The following is a 21492-nucleotide window of genomic DNA, read 5'->3' on the forward strand; positions in this document are numbered from 1 at the left end:
TTCTCTTTCTTTCTTTTCTTTCTTTTTTTCTTTCTTCCTTCCTTTCTTTCTTTCTTTCTTTCTTTCTTTCTTTCTTTCTTTCTTTCTTTCTTTCATGTCTCTCTCTCTTTTCCTTCCTTCCTTCTTCCTTCTTCCTTCCTTCTTCCTTCCTTCCTTCCTTCCTTCGTTCTCCTTTTAAGGCGCCACCCAGGGCTTATGGAAGTTCCCAGGCCAAGGGTCTGAATCAGAGCCACAGATACCAGCCTTTGCCACAGCCATATCAACACTGGATCTGAGCCACATCTGCAGCGTCCACTGCAGCTGACAGCAGTTCCAGATCCTTAACCCACTGAACAAGGCCAGCCATAAAACCTGCATCATTATGGATACTATTCAGTTTCTGACCCACTGAGCAACAATGGCGACTCCTATTTGTTCTTTCTTGATTGAGTATTGGTAATTTCTCTTTCAAGCAAGTTACTCTGTCATCCGAGTTTTCAATTTTATTTACATAATGTTTATAATATTACCCTGCCTTTCCATTGATATTTGTAGAATCTGTAGCAATATCATGTTAGCCATTTTGGAAATTGATAATTTGTGCATTCTCTCACCTTTTTTTTTCCTCACCAGCCCGGCTAGATGTTTCTCACTTTTATTCATCCCCTGAAAACATTTGGTTTCATCGATATTTACACATTGTCTTATTTGTTTTCTTTCTCATTGAGTTTTGTCTTTGATGTTTATTGTTTCCTTTCTTCTGCCTGCTTGGGTTTACTTTGCTTTTTTTTCTAGTTTTGCATGGTGGAGCCCAAGGTCATTGATTTGAGAGTTTTCTTCCTTGGTAATATAGATATGCAGTACTATAAATTTTAGTGTAAGTAGCAGCATTTCATAAATTGTAGTGTGATATGTTTTCATTTTTGTTCATTATTTTCTAGACCTCCCTCAGTCTAGTGATCACAAAAGCCCTTTTGATTTGCCGCTTGCGTACTCCAAGGAGATGAACCCCATGATTCAAAGAAAAAATCATGATATTTCTGCTGTTAAAAAAACTTCTAATAAAACCAAACTAGTACAGGATTGGTCCAAGAAGCTGTGGTATGCAAGTAATTTCCATGCTAAAAAAAGGAAAAGCATCAAACCCGAATTAGAAACTTGGAATTGTCCACCAAATAGTAACAGAACATCCAAAATATATTTAAAGGAAGAATTACAGCAATCTATGCAAAGGTGTAAGAATAAGGTAGGCATGTTACGTGTAAAGTTCCTGGCTTTGGACAAGAAAAACATCAACTGCAAAAAGGTTAAGCTTCATTTGTTTTGACTTTTTTTTTTTAATCATTATCAGTTTTGCCATCCATTCTGATTTTCGACTTATGAAGATAGCTTATGTATAAAACAAGGTCATCTAAATACGTAATTGGGTGGAAAGAGGTTATTTCTGCCATCTAAATAACAAGAGTTCAGGAACATGTTTTTGTTCCTTCACCAACCTAAGTCTCTCTTTGTCAGTCTTCCTTATGGACTATGAAACTATGTTAGCTACCATGTGACCTTCCAAGCCAGAGTAAGCACAGTAGAAATTGCTTAAGAAATATAATACATTGGAGGTTTTTTTCCCCTTTAAAATGCTGTGGCTTAAAAATAACTTGCACTTCCATAGAATGAGAAGGAATCAGTGGCTAAGAGAAGGGACATAAACACATATTTTGTACCTCTTCCTTGTGTTTTAATGTGTGCAGTCTTACCTGATTAGCTTAGTCCCTTGGCACTTAGAGTTCCAGTGCATCCACTTTGAAGTCTTTTGAATAACAAATCCATGTACCCTTACATATTATGTAATTACCGCTTTCAGGTGTTTCTGTTGAGTCAGACTTTTACATTACGTTGTTTCATAAAATATAATAAGGTTTGCTACATTTTGCTCCCATATGAGTTTATCATATAGGTAGTGTAACCCTCAGCAAAAAATCCAGTGTTCATCTCAAAAGAGAAAAGCGAGTATTGAGTTACATTGAGGTTTTATTTTCTCCCAGCAATAGATTTTTTAAATTTGTTTGGTTGTTCTATTGTATAAGAGGTGCACTGATTTTTAAAGATAGACAAATCTAGAGATATTCACCTTTAAAAAATAAAGGAGATGAGCCCTGCCCCCAAGGAAGACATTAAATTACTTTGCCAAAGTCACACTTTTTAACTTACCTGATTAATTTGATGAGTTTATTTGGTAATTCATCAGATTGGGTGTTATAGAATTGTATCATCTCTTGCTGCCATAAAATGCTAGGGAATGCTCCATTAGGGCCTTTGGGCAAATCATTTATCTTTCTTGATTTTATTCCCATTATCAGTAAGTAGAGGGGCCAAAGTAGATAATTACTTCTGTACCCTCTAGCTGTTAGATTTTATGGTTATTGAATATGAAATTGGGGAGCATTACTCATTTTCCAGAATTCCATACTGACTAATTAACAGTTTATCTGTTTCACTCTGCTCCTCATGTTTTGGTAAGTGTTGGTTCATGTATTTTGGTGAACATCTTCACTCTTGCTTATCCCCAGGACCCAAATTAAAAACAGAATTATAAAAGGCATTGGAGGAAGCATAGATTTAATGTGGAAAGAAGAATGTTTCCTTTTTGTTCCCAAGTGGCACAGCCTCTAAACCTGGCTGATTAATACGAGATCCAGGTGGGGAAGACAGAAGAGGACAAATTCTGTGTCCTGGCCTTGTTACTTCTCTGTCTCTGCCCATCAGATGGCGAAGACTGGATGTTACTAAGAAACATAACACCACCTTAGAAAGCTGTTTTTGAAATTTTGGAAATTCTATTTCTTTTCCTCAAACGGAACAAAATAGAATTTACAAAAGTTACTCTGGCTTGTAATGATACAGTAAACATAAAAATATTTTTAGCAGTTAAAACTAGAACAGACTCTGAGGTGAATGACAAATAATGAAGACACAAAGTTCTTTATAATGAATAAAGTAATAACAGTCATCCTTGGTGTCAAACTTTCATGGAAGGCTGAGAAAGAAAAGCAGCAGCACAGAAGCAGTGTGATGGCAGTATCAGAAAACAAACATGGCTCCGATGATGACAGTGGATTAATGCAACAGGGAGAGAGAGGAAAAACTAATAACCAGTGGTTTCCTACTATGGAGAATGGAGATTCTGATAGGTAACTATGTATATCAGTATTTAACAGTAGGTTATTGTTATTTTCTTGTAAACACATTCTATTTGAATTAATGTTCATGATTAACAAATTTTATACAACTTCTAATACTCTTGTGCCTTAGCCTTCATATTAAATTGTTTAACACTCCACCTTATTACACTATTAGAGTATTCCATATTGACTATATTCTGACCTTTTCCATGTGTTGTATATTTAAAGATGTTTAGTGTTACTGATTAGCATCCTTTCATTTCAACTTGAAGACTCCTTTCAGTATTTCTTGTGAGGCGGGTCTAGTGGTGATAAACTTCATCAACTTTGGTTTGTCTGAGAAAGTGAATCTCACCTTGATTTTTGAAGGACAGCTTTTCTGGATAGAATATTCTTGATTGGCATTTTTGGTTTTCCTTTTAGCATGCTGCATATGCCATTCTACTCTCTTGAAATCCATTGAGGGATTTAATGGGGTTCCCTTATAATTTAAAAGCTTCTTTGCTCTTACTGCTTTTAATATTCTTTGTCTTGGACTTGACAGTTTTATTGTAATGTCTCTTGGTGAAGGTTTCCTTATGTTGAGTTTGGTGATCTATGAGGTTTAGGAACTTGGCTGTCTAAATCTCTCCCGAGGTTTAGGAAGTCCTCAGCTATTTTTTTTCTTTAGATAAGCTTTCTGTCACCTTCTCCCTATCTTTTTATCTGCCTGTCTTCAACTTTCTCAACTGCATTAATTCAGGAAGTGTTGCTTTTGATGGTACCTGGTAATTCACATAGGCTTTCTTGGCAATTTTCATTCTCTTTTACTTTGTTCTCCTCTGATCAGATCAATTCAAAGTTCCTGTCTCTGAACTCACAGGTTCTTTCTTCTGCTTTGATTCTGCTGTCAGTGCTCTTCATCGTGATTTGCCTTTTATTCATTGTATTCTTTAGCTCCAAAATTTCCACTTGGTCCTTCTTAATTATTATTATTATTATTATTATTATTATTATTATTATTTTTGGTCTTTTTAGGGCTGTGCCTGTGGCATAAGGAGGTTCCCAAGCTAGGGGTCTAATCTGAGCTGCAGCTGCCAACCTATGCCACAGCCACAGCAATGCCAGATCCCAGCCACATCTGCGACGTATACCACAGCTCAGGACAATGCCGGATCCTTGACCCTCTGAGCGAGGCCTGGGATTGAACTTTCAACCTCGTGGTTCCTAGTCAGATTCATTTCCACTGTGCCACTGTGGGAACCCCTAATTACTATTATTTCTATCTCTCTGTTAACATTTTCATTTCATTTATTATTTTCTGATTTTCTTGGGTGTCTTTCTGTGTTTTCTTTTAGCTCCCTGAGATTCCTTAAAACTGCTATTTTGGTTCTTTATTATGAAGACTGCAGATCTTCATGTCTTTGGGATTGGTTACTGGAACATTATTGTGATCCTTTGGTGGTATCATGCTTTCTTGATTTTTCAAGTTCCTTGAAGTCTTGCACTGCTGTCTTTGCCTTTTAAGTAGCAGTCACCTCTCCTAGTCTTTAATAAATGCCCTCTCCAGTGTGTCCAACCTTGTATTTTTTGCCCCAGTGGTGTGCTGGAACTTCTCTGCTGGAAACATGGATTTCCGCAAAGGCTCTCTAATCTACGTAAAATGTTTCCAGGGGCTTCCTGGAAGTGTCTACGTGTGGCTGGGGCCAGTTCATGGGTCAGGCTGGGTCCAAGGCTGGGATGTGCTCTGTATGTCTCTTATTCAATATACAAGATGGGCAGGACTCCTTCTAGGACCTTTGGTGTCTTCTGATAGATCCTCTAACTTCCATGAAGCCAGTTTTGTCCATGGGTGGATTCCTCATTTTGGCTGGCAGGGGAGCAGGTTGAGGTACCTCTTTTTGTAGGGATGATGCCACTGTCACCCCAGAATGTGGATATTATAAAAGTAACTTTTCCACCTCAAGTCATTTCCTTGATTGCTTTTTTCAGGTTATATGTGCCCTGTGCTATTTTTAAAAAAATCATTTAAATTAAGCATTATTACACTTTAAAACAAAAGAAAATATAGTATAAATCTAAATATTACTCCCATGTCTGAATCATTTTTTTTAACTATTGAACTCTAGATTTTTTTTTTTTTTAATCTTTTGTGTTGTTGTTGTTGTTGCTATTTCTTGGGCCGCTCCCACGGCATATGGAGGTTCCCAAGGCTAGGGGTTGAATCGGAGCTGTAGCCACCGGCCTACACCAGAGCCACAGCAATGCGGGATCCGAGCCCGAGTCTGCAACCTACACCACAGCTCATGGCAACGCCAGATCGTTAACCCACTGAGCAAGGGCAGGGACCGAACCCGCCACCTCATGGTTCCTAGTCGGATTCGTTAACCACTGCGCCACGACGGGAACTCCTGAACTCTAGATTTTTAGTGTAACATTTGAGGTTCTTCAGAATGTCTTTCCAGATGCATTTCTCTACTCATGTCCATGTATTTTGTACTTCACCATCCAGGTTCCTTGGAAACACCTAGATGTCATGTTCCTCATTGTTATGCTCACATTCTAATCTCTAAGTAGAAAGAGTTTCTCCCATTTCTTTTCCTCATGATCTCCTCTGTTTAATTTCACCTCCTCTCTAAAACCTTCCTTACAATCCCTCACAACTCTTACTTATCACATTGTATCATCATTGTAAACTGTCTTTGAAGCAAGAGTTTGTTTCCTTGAATACTGTTGGTATTGCATAACAGTTTTTTAAATTAATAAATTACTTAAGGTGGATAAGAGTAGGAATTTTACAAAAACTGTTTTTTATTCTTTGTCAGTCAAATTATTAGACAACATTGGCTTTAAAATGGATTTTTTTTTAAAGCAGCAGTTCTGGCATGCATATGAAAGAAGTATGGAAAAATGAAAGAGAAAAGTGGTCATCAAAAGAACCTGTGATTCCACCAATATTTGAGAAGGCTGATTCACTGACTGTTGATTTACTACACGTGAATGATGACAGAAGCTTAAGTGACAGAGATCAGGATGATAGCAGGTAAATTTTACAAATTCTTTATTTCTAGGTGAAAAAAAGATTAGCATTGACTACTTTTTTTTAGGAATAGAACAGCATAATATAATATGCGTGCTCAATTATTTCACTTGAACACTGCTGAATGGCTAAGATGAGGATGAGTGCCTTTGCCTGGAAGTAGTTTCAGTGGCCCCATGGAAGCTACACTGTAGTGAATATGAGTAAACAACTCCTTAGAGAATATTGACTGGGAAAAGGGGTAGAGAACCTTATGATAACTGAAGAGGAATGTGGAGTTCAAGGGAGTTTTCTTTCTTTTCTTATGTTAAGATGGGTATTTTCGGAGTATTTTTGTATGTTGGAAATGATCTGGTAGAGGACGTTTGCATTTGCAACATGAGAAAGCTTATTGATTGTATTCCATTGCCTTTAAAATAGTATGGTGAACTAACTGTACACAATCCTTCTGTTCATGTAGTTTAATGCTAAGGATTTGGTCACTGGATGTGAAGTGTAATATACTTAAATAATTGAATATGCAGATGATTACTTAGAAATTGTACTATCATATGTATGTATTGAAATTATATAATCATAAATATGCAAACATCTAGGCCATACTGAATAGGATTTAATCATTCCTTGAGGATTCTAGATATTACAGGGTCTTTGCATCACTGATTTTGTGAGGTACTCTAAAACATCAGACTATGTTAACTTCATAATTGTTTGGATTCTAGGAAATAAGGGAAGATTTTGTTTAGATACAACAGACAAGTAAACTGTGTAACAAGTCTATTGCAGATTACTACTTTTGGATGATAAAGTTCTAAATGACATAAGCCATGCTTCCTGTGCCAAAACTGTCTTTGGACAGATATTGTTTGCTCAATAAAGATACATAGTAAATGCATGAATAAACAGCTGAATGGGTGAATTAATGCCTGCTGATGAACTTCTTTTGAAAATGCTAATCTTCATTGAAAGTAGATCTCTAGGAGTTCCTGTCATGGTGCAGTGTTTAACAAACCCAACTGGGAGCCGTGAGGTTGCAGGTTCGATCCCTGGCTTCACTCAGTGGGTTAAGGATCTGGCATTGCTGTGAGCTGTGATGTAAGTCACAGATGCAGCTCAGATCCTATGTTGCTATGGCTCTGGCATAGGCCGGAGGCTACAGCTCTGATTAGACCCCTAGCCTGGCAACCTCCATATGCTGTGGGTGTGGCCCTAGAAAAGACAAAAAGAAAAAAAAATTAAAAAAGATCTCTAATATTGCCTAGGTCTAAAGTCTTTTTTATTTTTAAAAACATGAGCAAGGTTCAGAAATCATTTGTAATTATAGCTAGACATGGCATAATAATATAGATTAATTTGCTATCCTATGACTTTAAAACACTTAAAAATAAATATTACTGTCTCAGCCTTCTCTAAAACACAAGTGTTGAAGGTTTCCTGGGTTTGAAATCTGGGTCTGTTACTAAAGAGCTATCCAGGCTTGGGCAAGATGCTTAGCCTCTCCGTGCCTCATTTTCTCTCTTGTGTAAAGTACCTATTGTATTACCTATCTCCCAGAATTGTTGTGAGGATTAAAATGCCTTTTAGACCCATAAGGTGCTTATAACAATGCATAGTAGTTGCTTCGTTGGTCCTTAAAAAATGAATACCATAATTTTTAAAAGGGTTTCTTTCAGAAAGTCTTAAGCGGTATTTTCCAAATAGGTTAGCTTTTATTACAACAAAATAATAGCTAGCTTTCATTTAAAATGACAACAAAAACCCCTGATATACACCTTCCTAGCACATAATGCAAGTAATGTTATTAATGTTTTTCTCTTGTCAGCTTGATCTAACATTAATGCTTTTGTTAATATTATTATTGGTCTATTGGCTTTGCCCTTAAATGTTACTCTTTCTATTTATTGTTCAATCCCTTTTGTAGAATCATTATTGCCAATGCAATGATTTTATATAAAAAATGAGTTTAGGTATTCTTTGTATTTTAAGTATTTAATATTTGCCTGAAAAGAGTGTTTTTTGTTTTTTTTTTTTTTCAGGCCTATGAAGAGAACACCTAATGAAGAGAACAAGGTAAAAAATGTAAAAAATTAATTATAAAAAATAGTATCCTGTAGTAAAAGGTAGTTTATAAAAGGTATAGTAGAGGGAGTTGCTGTGTGGTGCAGTGTGTTAAGGATCCAGTGTTGTTGTGGCATAGGATGTAGCTGAGGCTCAGATGTGACACCTGGCCCAGAACCTTCCACATGCTATGCATGCAGCCACAAAAAAAAAAAAAAAGAAAAAAGAAAAAGGAAAAGTAGAGAGGAGTTCATTTGCAGCCCAGCAGGTTAAGGACTCAGCATTTTCACAGCTACAGCTCTGGTTGCTGTGGTGGAATGGGTTTGATCCCTGGCCAGGAATTTCCACATGCTGTGGGAAGGATTGAAAAAAAAAAAAAAAAAAAAAGAAAATCTGCTTTGTTGCAGAGAGTTCCTGTTGTAGCTCAGTGCTGTCCTTGTGAGGATGCAGGTTCAATCACTGGCCCCACTCAGTGGGTGAAAGATCCAACATTTCCACAAGGTGCAGCATATGTTGCAGATGTGACTCAGATCCCTGTTGCCCTGGCTGTGGCATAGGCCTGTAGCTGCCACTCTCATTTGACTCCTAGCCCGGGTATATCCATACACTATGGCGTGGCTGGAAAAACAAACAAAAGTTTAGAAACATTATTAATAAAGTTATCCTTTCCATAAAAGTTTTTTTAAAGAAGTATCTATGTTTTTGCTTTCATAAAATATGGATATTTATCATCTCTGTACACCTATTTTTTTATAAATATTTGGGAGACATTGTGAAAGATTATTATTTATTTGTAGGTCAAAGAGCAAATTAATTCTATGGATGACTTTGATGACTTAACTCAGTTACCTGAAACAGCTTCCAAGAATTGTGAGTTGCTTTCCTCTAAATCTATGAATGCTATGTTGCTAATTGAACAACTTGGCGCGGAGTGTAAAGGTAGGCCTGTTGTATACATAGAAAGCCTTTTTGTGTATAGTGTAGTAATACATACACAGCTTGTCTAGTACTGTACATGGACTACAGGTATATTATTGTGCTGTCCGTCTCAGAAAAATGATTTGTAGTAATACATAATGTTATTATATGCTCTCAGGCAAAGGGCTGTGATAATTCCCACTCACTGCGATTTTGTGATTCTACTTTTCCCCTGTGCCTTCACCCAAGGTCCGGTTATCATTTCCCTCCTAGAATACGGAAGTACATAACTTCCATCATTTCCCTCCTAGAATATTTGGGTAACCTGAGAACTTTTTTCCTTGCCACTCCATCTCCTGAAACCATAATTATTATGTATTTGGAAAATGTTGGCCTTATCATGGTACCCCCTTGCTTAAAATCCAGTTGCTGCTTCTCTTTGCTGTCTGGTTAAAGCCACAGTCCTTTAACTTTATCTTGTGCCCATTTTATAGCCTTCTTTCCCCATGAATTTTAGAATCAGTTTGTCAGTTTCTTTAAGAATAATCTGATCATCTACTGGAAATTAGTTTTGGATTATGTTGAATTGACAGATATATTTGGGGGAGAATTGACTTCTTAATAACAGTGTTGAATTTTCAACCCTTAAACAATTGTTTTTCTCCATTTATAGAGACCTTTCTTCCTTGATTTTCTCAGGAATATTTTGTCATTTTTAGTGTATGGATTTTTCCATCTTTTATGAAAGTAACTGGATTTGTTTTTTCTCGGTGCAGTTGTAGTATATTTTAAATTTTAATTTCTGAGTGTTTATTCTGATTATAGAATTAGAGTTGGTTTCTGTGATTCAATTCTGAGTCCTCCAACTTTACCAAACTCATGTATTATTAGTCCTAGTGGATTTTTGTAGATTCTCTCAGATTTTCTAAATAAGCAAAGGTTGTCAGGGTTTTTCATTCTTAAACTACTATCTGACTAAAGAGAGTTCATATTTAAGACTTGCAGCCAGCACGTTCTCTGTCCATCTAATCAGCTCTGCCATTGAGCCATGAGCACATAACCACAGACAACAGGTAAATTAATGGACATGGCTGCAGTTCAGAACTTTATTTACCAAAGCAAGCAGCCTGGCCCAGAAGGTGGAATTAACTGACTCCTATTATGTAGCCATGTTGCCTGCTGGTTAGCAGACAGTTTTACTTCTTCATTTCCCCTCCAATGCTTTCTGTTTCTTTATTTTTATCCATTGCACTGGCTGGAAACTCTAATATTGTGCTGAATAGGAGTAGAAGCAGCTCTTCCTGTTTGTTCCTTAACTCCTGGGAAGATCATTCAGTTCTTCTTCATTACAATATGATATCAACTGTGGGATAATGATAGCTCTTTATCACATAGAAGTTCCCTTGTATTCCTAGGTTGCTGGAGGTTTTTTATCAGGAAAAGAGGTTGAGTTTTGTCAAGTGCCTTTTTCATCTACTGTTATGGTCCCAGGATGTTTCTTTTTCAGTTGGTTCATGTGGTGATTAACATTAATAGATTTTCAAATGTTAAAACAACCCTACATTCTTGGGACACATCCCATTTGGTCATGATGAATTATCCTTTTAATGTGTTTTCAGATTTAATTTGTTTTTTGTTTTGTTTTGTTTTGTTTTGTTTTGTTGGTCTTTTTGAGTGCTTCACCCATGGCATATGGAAGTTCCCAGGCTAGGGGTCAAAGCAGAGCTCCAGTGCAGGCCTGTGCCACAGCCACAGCAATGTGATATCTGGCTGGCTTCCACAACCTTTGTCTCAGCTTCCAGCAACGGTGGATCCTTAACCCACTGAGCAAGACCAGGGATCAAACCCACATCCTCAGGGACATTTGTCTCAGTCTTAACCCACTGAACCACAATGAGCGTTCCTGCTTATTTTTAATTTAGACTTTTTACCTCCATTTTCATGACATAGTTTTCTTTCTTCCAAGACCCTTGTCTGGTCTTGGTTTCAGGATAATACTAATTTTATAGAATGCATTGGAACATATTTCTCATCTTCATTTTTTGAAGAGAGTTTATGTGGCATCAATATTTTTTTCTTTTCCTTTTCCTTTTTTTTTTTTCTTTCTTTCTTTTACATATGGAAGTTCCCAGGCTCAGGGCAATGCTGGGTCCTTAACCCACTGAGTGAGGCCAGGGGTCAAACCTGCATCCTCATGGATACTAGTTAAATTTGTTACCACTGAACCACAACAGGAAATCCTGGAATTGTTATTTCTTACTCAAATGTATGTTAGAATTCATCAGTGTAGCTATTTGGACCTGGAATTTTCTTTGTGGAAAGGAGTTTAACTAGGACTTTCATTTGTGTTTTAGATTCAGGGCTCTTTAGCTTATTTTTTTCTTTCTTCCATCCTTCCTCCCTCCTTCGCTCCTTCCTTCCTATCTTTCTCTCTCTCTCTCTTTCTCTTTCTTTCTTTTCTTTCTTTTTTTCTTTCTTCCTTCTTTCTTTCTTCTTTCTTTCTTTCTTTCTTTCTTTCTTTCTTTCTTTCTTTCTTTCTTTCATGTCTCTCTCTCTTTTCCTTCCTTCCTTCTTCCTTCTTCCTTCCTTCTCCTTCCTTCCTTCCTTCCTTCGTTCTCCTTTTAAGGCGCCACCCAGGGCTTATGGAAGTTCCCAGGCCAAGGGTCTGAATCAGAGCCACAGATACCAGCCTTTGCCACAGCCATATCAACACTGGATCTGAGCCACATCTGCAGCGTCCACTGCAGCTGACAGCAGTTCCAGATCCTTAACCCACTGAACAAGGCCAGCCATAAAACCTGCATCATTATGGATACTATTCAGTTTCTGACCCACTGAGCAACAATGGCGACTCCTATTTGTTCTTTCTTGATTGAGTATTGGTAATTTCTCTTTCAAGCAAGTTACTCATGTCATCCGAGTTTTCAATTTTATTTACATAATGTTTATAATATTACCCTGCCTTTCCATTGATATTTGTAGAATCTGTAGCAATATCATGTTAGCCATTTTGGAAATTGATAATTTGTGCATTCTCTCACCTTTTTTTTTTCCTCACCAGCCCGGCTAGATGTTTCTCACTTTTATTCATCCCCTGAAAACATTTGGTTTCATCGATATTTACACATTGTCTTATTTGTTTTCTTTCTCATTGAGTTTTGTCTTTGATGTTTATTGTTTCCTTTCTTCTGCCTGCTTGGGTTTACTTTGCTTTTTTTTCTAGTTTTGCATGGTGGAGCCCAAGGTCATTGATTTGAGAGTTTTCTTCCTTGGTAATATAGATATGCAGTACTATAAATTTTAGTGTAAGTAGCAGCATTTCATAAATTGTAGTGTGATATGTTTTCATTTTTGTTCAGTCTAAAATACTTTGCAATTCCTGTTTTCATTGCCTCTTTGACTCGAGGGTTATTCAGATGTGTGTTATTTAGTTTCTGAATATTTGAGTGTTTTCCAGAGATAGGTTTGTTCTTGATTTACAATTTGATTGCTTGGTAGTCAGAGAACATACTTAGTATGACTTTGATCCTTTTGACTTACTCCTTTTGTTACGATTTATTTTATGGCCCAGAATAGAGTCCTTTTTGGGAAGTGTTCCATGGCTACTTGTAAAGAATATTGATGTTCAAGTCTAATATCTCCATGCCGATTTTCTGCCTGTCTTTTCTATCACTTACTTGAGTGAGGGGTAATGAAATCTCAGACTATGATCACAAATTGTCTGTTTCTCTTTGCACTTCTCTCAATTTTTGCTTCATGGTTTTTTAAAATGATTTTTCATGTATTTTTCATCCATTAATTCACTTTTTGGCCATGCCTGTGGCATAAGGAAGTTCCCAGGCCAGGGATAAAACCCACATCACAGCAGCAACCTGAGACACTGCAGTGACAATCCCAGATCCTTAACCCACTGTGCCACCAGGGAACTCCCTCTCCTCTCATGTTCTTTTTTTTTTTTTTTTTTTTAATGGGAAGGAAGGGAAATTTATTTTTTTTAATTATTTTTTATTTTATTTTTATTTTTTTGTCTTTTTGCCATTTCTTGGTCCGCTCCTGCGGCATATGGAGGTTCCCAGGCTAGGGGTCAAATCGGAGCTGTAGCCACCGGCCTACACCAGAGCCACAGCAAAGCGGGATCCGAGCCGCGTCTGTGACCTACACCACAGCTCACGGCAACGCCAGATCCTTAACCCACTGAGCAAGGGCAGGGACCGAACCCACAACCTCATGGTTCCTAGTCGGATTCGTTAACCACTGCGCCACGATGGGAACTCTTCCTCTCATGTTCTGACCTAAGATCTCCATCTGCTTTGCTTTCACCAAACTCTCAGCATCATCCCTTCAACTTAGGGGGGCTGGTGGCCTCCACTTAAGTTCCTTCTCCCTGTGTCATGACCTGAATATTCTCTCAAGGCAGTGAGCTGGGATGTTTTTGGGCTAAGCTCATGTGTTTTCAGGGATCATTGTCCTTCATTGCCTGAAGCCCTGTGTGTCTTGAATATCATTTTTAGTGTATTCCGTTTGTTTTGCTTTTGCTTATTTCAGGTAGGAGGGTAAATTGGTACCTGTTCCTCTGTTCCTCTGTCTTGGCTAGAATCAGATTGCAGGAGCATGTGGGCATGTGCTGCAGACTGTCTGCGGTGTTCTTCTTCCTCCTTTTCTCCGTGCTTCCTGTTCAGCCTTCTTTTCTCAGTGTAGCCATCCCTTCCTTCGGGAAATCTTCCCTGACCCAGTCTACATCAGATTTTGTGATGTGAGCCTAGAACTCTCTTGTCTTATAGTACCTATCTGAGTTTATCATTATGTGTCTTTCTCTTCTGCTAGACTTTAAGGTAAACAAGAGCCAGTGGTATCTTCTGTTTTATCTGCTGAGCTTAATATCATGCCTTCCACATTGTAGATACTCAATATGTATTTGTTCAAGGTACAGATGTGTGAATGTACAAAGTACATGGTCCTTTATCTACAAAAATAATTCTTATATTTTATTTCCCTCTTTCTTTTCTTCTGAATGCAGATTCTGTTAGCGTATTGAAAAATCAGGATTCAGTTCTTTCAGATGACAGTTTACTAGAAATTAAAAAAAGCCACTATGAACTACTTACAGGAAAAATTAAAAAAATGAAAAGTAAGATCATTGGGTTACGAAAGGAGCTATCAGAAGCAAAAGAAGTGAAATCACAGTTAGAACACCAAATACTGGAGTGGCAACAAGAGTTCTACAGTTTGAGGTACCAAGCATCTTGGTTTTAATATTTGAAGACATATTTGAACTATTTTTATTTACTTTCATGAAGCATACATCAAAGCAAAGTTTTATAATTGCTAACTTACCTTCCAGGATTTATATGGGTGAAAACATCATTAGTATTGTGGAATATGGAATTCTTAGAAATAATACAGCAAGTTCTTAACAGTGAAAACTTGTAACAATTTAATGTACTTTTTCTAAATCATCATTTTCATGACCATACTGAAGTCCACCTTATGAAAACCTCATTGCTTATTTAACTGATTGAATTTTGGTTGTTTTTCATTTTTCTGTATTATACTTAGTGCTCCAAAAGAACATCTTCTATAAATTCATGTCTTCATTTCTGATTATTTATTTTGAATAAATTCTTTAATTTTGTATTTTTTGGTTAAAGTATAAGAATTTTTTAAATCTTCGATGCATATTTCTTTCGGTTCGTTTATTTGTTTCTTCCTTTTTCAGTTGCACTTAGAGCATATGAAACTTCTTAGGTCAGAGATCAAACTGACAATGCCACAGAGACAATCCTTACTCTTAACACATGGTGCCACAGCAGAAACTCCTCGATCCATATTTCTCAGTTTTTCTCAAGGAAGATTGCTTTATGTCTTGCTTTACATTCCCACACACAGACATATGAAATGGCCATTTTTTCTAAAGACAAATTTTTTTAAATACTTCTGCAATTTTCTTATGTGTGGATGGAAAAAAAATAAAATTGAAAGTGATTATGGATTAATCTATTCAACATCATTCTCTTACACAGATAAAGTTAAAGGATCTATGCTGAAAGCACATATTATTCTTTATTTTTAAATGAATTAATGGGAATCCCATCTTGTTCCAAAAAGAGTTTAAAATGATTTATTAAGTAGATCATAATCAACAAGATAAGTTGAAAGGTTTTCAAAAGAAAAAACGTAAAAAGTGTAGGGCAGGGAGTTCCTGCTGTGGCACAGCAGGTCATGGATCTGGCATTGTCTCTGTAGTGCGACGGTTTGATCCCTGGTCTGGTGCAGTAGTTAAGGGTCTTGTGTTGCCCTAGCTGTGACATAGGTCATAGCTGCAGGTCAGACTTGATCCCTGGTCCAGGAACTTCCATATGCTACAGGTATGGCCCCCCCCAAAATGGGAAAAAAGTGTAAGGCAACAGATCTTAGACTCCCTAGCCTGGTTTGGGATTATAGTAATGTGCAGAGAGATGTTCTGTAAAAGATATCTACAGAGGTTATCTTGCACTATAAATCATTTAGGGGTACCTGTGATAGTTCATGAAGGTTCAATTTCATTTCGAGTTTGCTTGTAAACTTGTTTCTGAATAACACCATCTCTTTTTAATTAGGAACTAAATTGGCTGTCCTAATGGAACAGGAATTAGGACTATGTGGAGAAAAGGCCAGTTTTCAACTCTAATTTTACTGAATAGCTTCAAAATTTCTTTCCCACACTGTTCATTAGTTGCTATTGGTTAAAACTTACTAAGAAGCAGAACTTTTTTTCATTGCTATGTTTCAAGTGTTTCTATTTCTATGAAGAGACTGAAGTGATGAATTAAAATATAAGACCTGGAAAGGAAAAAAAAAAAAAGGAGAACATAGACATTTCATTAGTGTACTATGAAGAACCAGATCATAAAATGAACCTTTTATTTCCTAACAAAACAAATTTTAAGATAAGCATATTTAACTACAGATGCACCTTAAAACAAGAAGAGGAGAAAAGAAGAAATGTTTATAAATTATACAAAAAAACTAGGAAGGAGTTAAGAAGAAGAAAAGAGAGATATGATAAAGAAGCTGAAATAAAACAGCAACTTGAACTGACTGTCCAAGCACTGGACATGGAATTGAGGGCGGTGAGAAATAATCTGAACCAGGTAAATTAATTTTTGGTGCAAATTTCACATTTTGAACTCTGTTTCATCCACATTATTTATCATATCCCTTTGATATAATATATGTTATTCAAGTTTAAAACAAAAGTTATCCTAAATATGAACTATGACACAGCTTAAATGATCATTTTCTTGCAATTCTTGGCTTCTAGTAGATGCTTTGTATATGTTTTATGAATGGAGGAATGGAAGGTAAATTGAGCTGAATCATTAACATAATAATTGGCATTTTTGGTCCATTCAACAATGTAATAATCTTTTTTTTTTTTCCTTTTTTGGTTGCCCTGCAGCATGTGGAGTTTGCAGGCAGATCCAAGCCACCACAGTTGCAGGTAACAAACCTACATCCTAGCACTGGAGAGACACTGCCAATCCCTTTGAGCCTGAGTGGGAACTCCAAGTAACATTCTTGATTCAAATCCCTGTGTGCTTTTTGTTTTTTTGTTTGTTTGTTCTGCTTTGTTGGGGCTGCCCCTACCACATTCCTGGGCCAGGAACTGAACTCACACCATAGCAGTGACCCTAGCCATTTCATGTCTATTACTATTTAAAACATTTTAAAGAGGAATTAAAGTTATTGCAGCAGCAAATAATCTCACGATTTTCTAAGAAGCGCTCTATAAATTTTACCTGATTTACCATTAGTGTATTCACCATTAGTGAAGCTTAAGGCTTCCTTTGTGTTTATATTTATACTACAGAAGTAGTTGTAGTATAGTGTAGAGGACTCATAGTAGAAACAGAAGACCTGGGGAAAATCCTTCAGCTTGCTTATATGTGTAAGTTCTTCATTCCAGAGTTGCCATAGTGAGTTAATTGGTGTTTATAGAAGTTCTTAGTATAGTGACTAGATTTGTCAGTTATCAGTGGATATAACTCCTGTTACTGTAAAAATATTAGGAAAGTGGAATATTTATGAAACATTCTCTGGAAAAAAGTGTTTGGGAAATTCAGTCTGTTCAAACTATGTACAGAGATAACGCTCTTCCTGTGGGGTGGCTGTATAGCTGAGATACCAGATGGAATTCTTCAATGTAGTCAGATGTATTCATCTTTTCTTTTAAGCCTTTTGGGTTTCTTGTAATTCAGAGAAAGGCCTTTCTAATTCTGAGCTTTTTAAAAATGCTTTTGTGGTTTCTTTTTTATTCTATTGGATTCATTGTCTTCAGTTATTTTTTTTTTTTTTTAATTTGGGAAGATTCCTGCTTGTGTAAATTCTGAGGGATGTATCTAACTTTCATTTTTTCCTGTTGGATATCCATTTACTGCAATCTTCTCATGGTATAAATATATAGTCTAGTCTTTCAGAGGAAATCAGGTGTCAATTTGAGTATTAGCTAAAAGTCTCCTTTGTTTTACCAGGGTGATGAGAGTCAAGAAAAAGCAAAAGAACTGTTGTCTAAAAACCACATGTCACAGAATGAAATTGCCATGTTAAAACACGAAATAGAGGCAGTGGAAAATCATAACCAGGAAATGGAAAAGAAATATTTTATGGACATGAAAATTGTAAAAAAGAAGTATGCTGAAGTTCGAAAGACAATAAAACTTAATGAGGAAACATTAACAAAAATAATCTTGGAACGCAATGAACTGACAGCTGAGAATGCAATGCTGAAGTCTGAACTGGAGAATGAAAGACAAAATAAAGAAAGACTGGAAAGGCAAGTTGAATCATACCGCTCTAGATTGGCTGCCACCCATGATCAAGTGCAAAGTCAGACATCAAAAAGAGACCTGGAACTTGCCTTCCAGAGAGGAAGAGATAAGTGCTTATCCTTACAAGATGAAATAAATTTGGATGTGTCTAACCTGAAAGATAATGAGATGCATTCCCAGCAACTGTCTAAGTCTGAAGGAAAATTCAGTGGCCTAGAAACCGAGCTCCATCACAGGAGAGATGCTCTCAGAGAAAAGTCTTTGGTGTTTGAAACTGTACCTGTACAGAGAGACCTAAGTCAAGCACAGTGTCAGAAGGAAATTGATCACATGCCTCCAAGTGAACAAGGCAAAGTGAAGAAGTACATGGACAAACAGGAATCCTTGAAGGGGGGATTATCCCAACTAGAGAGTGAAAACCTCTTGCTGCGACAGCAGCTGGATGACTTGCAAAACAAAAAAGACAGCCAGCAGAAAAGGGTAATTAATATCCTGGACCAGTTTCAGGATACTGTGAAAAGTCTTCAAGCCCAAAGTGAAAAACAATATCTGATGCTGGAGGAAAGAAACAAGGAGTTAACTAAGGAATATAGTCACCTAAAAGAGAGTATTAATCAGTATGAAAATGAGGCAATGGAAAGAGAAGTAAGTGCCCAGAAAGAAAGAGAATTGTCAGACTTCCTGAAGGAAAATTTGATGATGGCCGCATTTGACTCTAGCTGAATATAAGAAAAATATAGGTTTATATAGGCCATATAGATATTTTATGTGTGTGTGTGTGTGTCTGTGTGTGTGTTTAGGCTATAAATTAGCCTAAAAGCATAGCTTGTATCCAGAAACCAAAATTAGACCTGAGAGTGCTTGATGCTGAGTAAAGACATGGTGTCACCTAAGAAACTTTAAGAGATTAAGTTATAAATTATTAATAGATATAGACAGATATTAATACTTTATTCTTACACTGCTAGAATGATAATTTCAGTCGTTATTGTCACTCATGGTAATATCATGGTGGAGAAGATCAATGCAATGCTCATAACTAGTATGAGTATTTTGATATTAATATTCACTTGGGTGGATGACCTTGACAGCCCAATCCAGATTCCCAGATGGACTCATGTGTAGGTGCTGTATCTCATAGTAATTTTCCTTCAGTAGGCTTTCATACCTTTTTCAATGGTACAATGTTATTCATGTTCATTTGAATTAAATTTGGAAATATTTGTCTCAAAACGTGTTCTTATAATAACCTCTCTACTCTTTAAAGGCATCTGCTTTTCATTAAATCATCTTTTGGGACAAATGTGAGTTTTAACAAAACTGCATTTGATTTAATCTTCCCACTGCTACTGATAATTTACTTTGAACATTTGTACCAATGAGTTGCTCATAATTCTCATTTTATGGCTCAATTACTATTATTTGGATATGAGTTTGTCCAACACAGAACTGTAGCTCTCTGATTGATCAAATTTGCATTGGATTCATATCCTCAGAGTAATGAGAGGTGACAGGGTTCATGAGAGGCAGGAATAGAGTGGGTTGAGGGGAGGGCTGTAGGGGCTGTAATCAGGGAGGCAGGTAGAGGCCAGGTTATCAAAGGGCCCTGAAATCCATGGGCATGACCTCATTTGAGCACCAAATTGAATCTGTGAGGAACTCTGTTTTGGTTTTGTTTTGTTTTGTTTGAGTTTTATCAAAGTATATTTACAGTGAGCACTCTGAAGTTAATGGAAGCAAGGAGGGAATGTGTTCAACAAAGTGGAATTTACCACTACCTGTTAGAACTGTGCACATATTTTCTTTCCTTTTTTTTTTTTTTTTTTTTGTTTGTGCTGCCTTCTGCATGAGTAAATTCCTGGGCAAGGAATCCAGCACACAACACAGCAGTGATCCCAGCCACTGCAATGACAATACTGGATCCTTAACACACTGGGCCCAAGAGAATGCCTTTATTCTTTTTTATTCTTTCTTTCTTTTTTTTTTTTTTCCACCTCCATTTCTTTATGAGACCCCAGGAAGTAGTAAAGCTCTACAAATTTGTTGGAGGGGTTGTGGGAGTGGAGAGCAGGCCTGAATCTGTCCTCTAATAACTTAATGTCCGTAAGGCAGGAGGGTAATACCTGCTGTATCTTTAACCAAATTCAGTGAGCTGGAAGGTGTATATGTGAAGGAAAGAAGAAGGTGAATTGATGTCTGTGGTGATAGTTTTCAAAATACATATATATTGGAGTTAACTATTATTAATGTAACTAATAATAAGGTGATTTATAAAATCAGTGACAGAGTATCTTACTAGGTGGTTGTGGGACAACTTCAACAAGAACTGGCTGATTCCCTAAAAAAGCAGTCCCTGTCTGAGGCTTCATTGGAACTAATGTTACGTGATTGTGCTAAATTAGAAGATGAGAGACAGGATTTAAAGAAGAAATTACGTCAAATGACAAGTAAAGTATGTATGAGATTGTTAAATGTTGATGTATAACATAAAAGGCTTTAGGATAGTAATTCCCATGGACAGCTTTCTTTTGTATTTTCTTTACAATTATTTTATTTCAATTTTGTTATCTTAATTACACACTTATTTCTTAAACACTGCTTTTGTTCTGCTCTTTGTATGCTGTATTTTTCTTATTCTATTTTCCCTTGGGAATGTAGAGAATGATACATCACTCCTCAGAGAAGTTGAGAGACTTTGCTTTTTCTATTAAACAGTACTTTTTAGTGATATCTCTACAATGATGATCAGACAAGCCAGATAAAATCAGAGGAGAGTGTTTAATGGAATGATCAAAAAAATTGTAATTTCTTACCTTCACTTTGGTGAAGGGTATGGCATCTGTGTGTATTTATTTTGTGGATTTCAGATTAACTTGTGCAGAGAGGTCATTCTACAAACGAGTTGAAATTAGGCTTTGCCTTTTCTTTTCAATTGAGCTCTGTTGTTGAAATATGGAGATATTCAGATCTCGTGTAGTAGAGAATTAAGAAAATTATCTAGATCCTGCCACTGCATTTTTTTAAAACTTCAGAGACATAATTCATATATCTATAATTCACCCATTTAAATTGTATATTTCGGTATTTCCTATGTTAGAGGGTTATGCTACTATCACAACAATCAAATTTAGAATGTTTCCATCACCCTAAAAAGAAACCCTGCATCCCTTAGCAATCACCCACAGCATCCCATCTCCCTCAGCACCAAGCAACTACCAGGCTAATTTCTCCATAGATGTGCCCATTCTGGGTGTTGCATATAAATGGAATCACATGGTATGTGGTCCTTCATGACTAGTTTTTTTCACTTGACATAAAGTTTTCAAAGTTTTACCATGTTACAGCCCATTATCAGCACTTCCATTTCGTTCATTGTTGAACAATACTCTGCTATATAGTTAAAACATTGATCCTTTCACCAGTCGATGGGCCTTTGTGTGCTTCCACTTTGGGGCTATAAAGAATGCCACTGTAAACATTCATTTTCAAGTTAGGGTGTGGACCTGTGTGGATAATTTCCCTGCTGTTGGGTTTT

The 21492-nt window shown here is 36.7% G+C and overlaps 1 protein-coding gene across 1 annotated transcript in view; it reads left to right on the forward strand.

Annotated features, from left to right (window-relative positions):
* Nucleotides 1–21492, forward strand: part of LOC125121910 (ankyrin repeat domain-containing protein 26-like) — a 139795-nt gene that overhangs the window by 94878 nt on the left and 23425 nt on the right. Inside the window, exons 35-44 of the mRNA XM_047770215.1 lie at nt 921–1225; nt 3010–3164; nt 6007–6177; nt 8211–8244; nt 9030–9171; nt 14168–14381; nt 16097–16280; nt 16589–16630; nt 17661–18602; nt 20257–20409. Of these exons, the coding sequence (XP_047626171.1) occupies nt 921–1225; nt 3010–3164; nt 6007–6177; nt 8211–8244; nt 9030–9171; nt 14168–14381; nt 16097–16280; nt 16589–16630; nt 17661–18602; nt 20257–20409 (2342 nt within the window). The remainder of the gene's footprint in view (nt 1–920; nt 1226–3009; nt 3165–6006; nt 6178–8210; nt 8245–9029; nt 9172–14167; nt 14382–16096; nt 16281–16588; nt 16631–17660; nt 18603–20256; nt 20410–21492) is intronic.

Source organism: Phacochoerus africanus, chromosome 3, assembly GCF_016906955.1.
Source record: "Phacochoerus africanus isolate WHEZ1 chromosome 3, ROS_Pafr_v1, whole genome shotgun sequence".
NCBI lineage: Eukaryota > Metazoa > Chordata > Mammalia > Artiodactyla > Suidae > Phacochoerus > Phacochoerus africanus.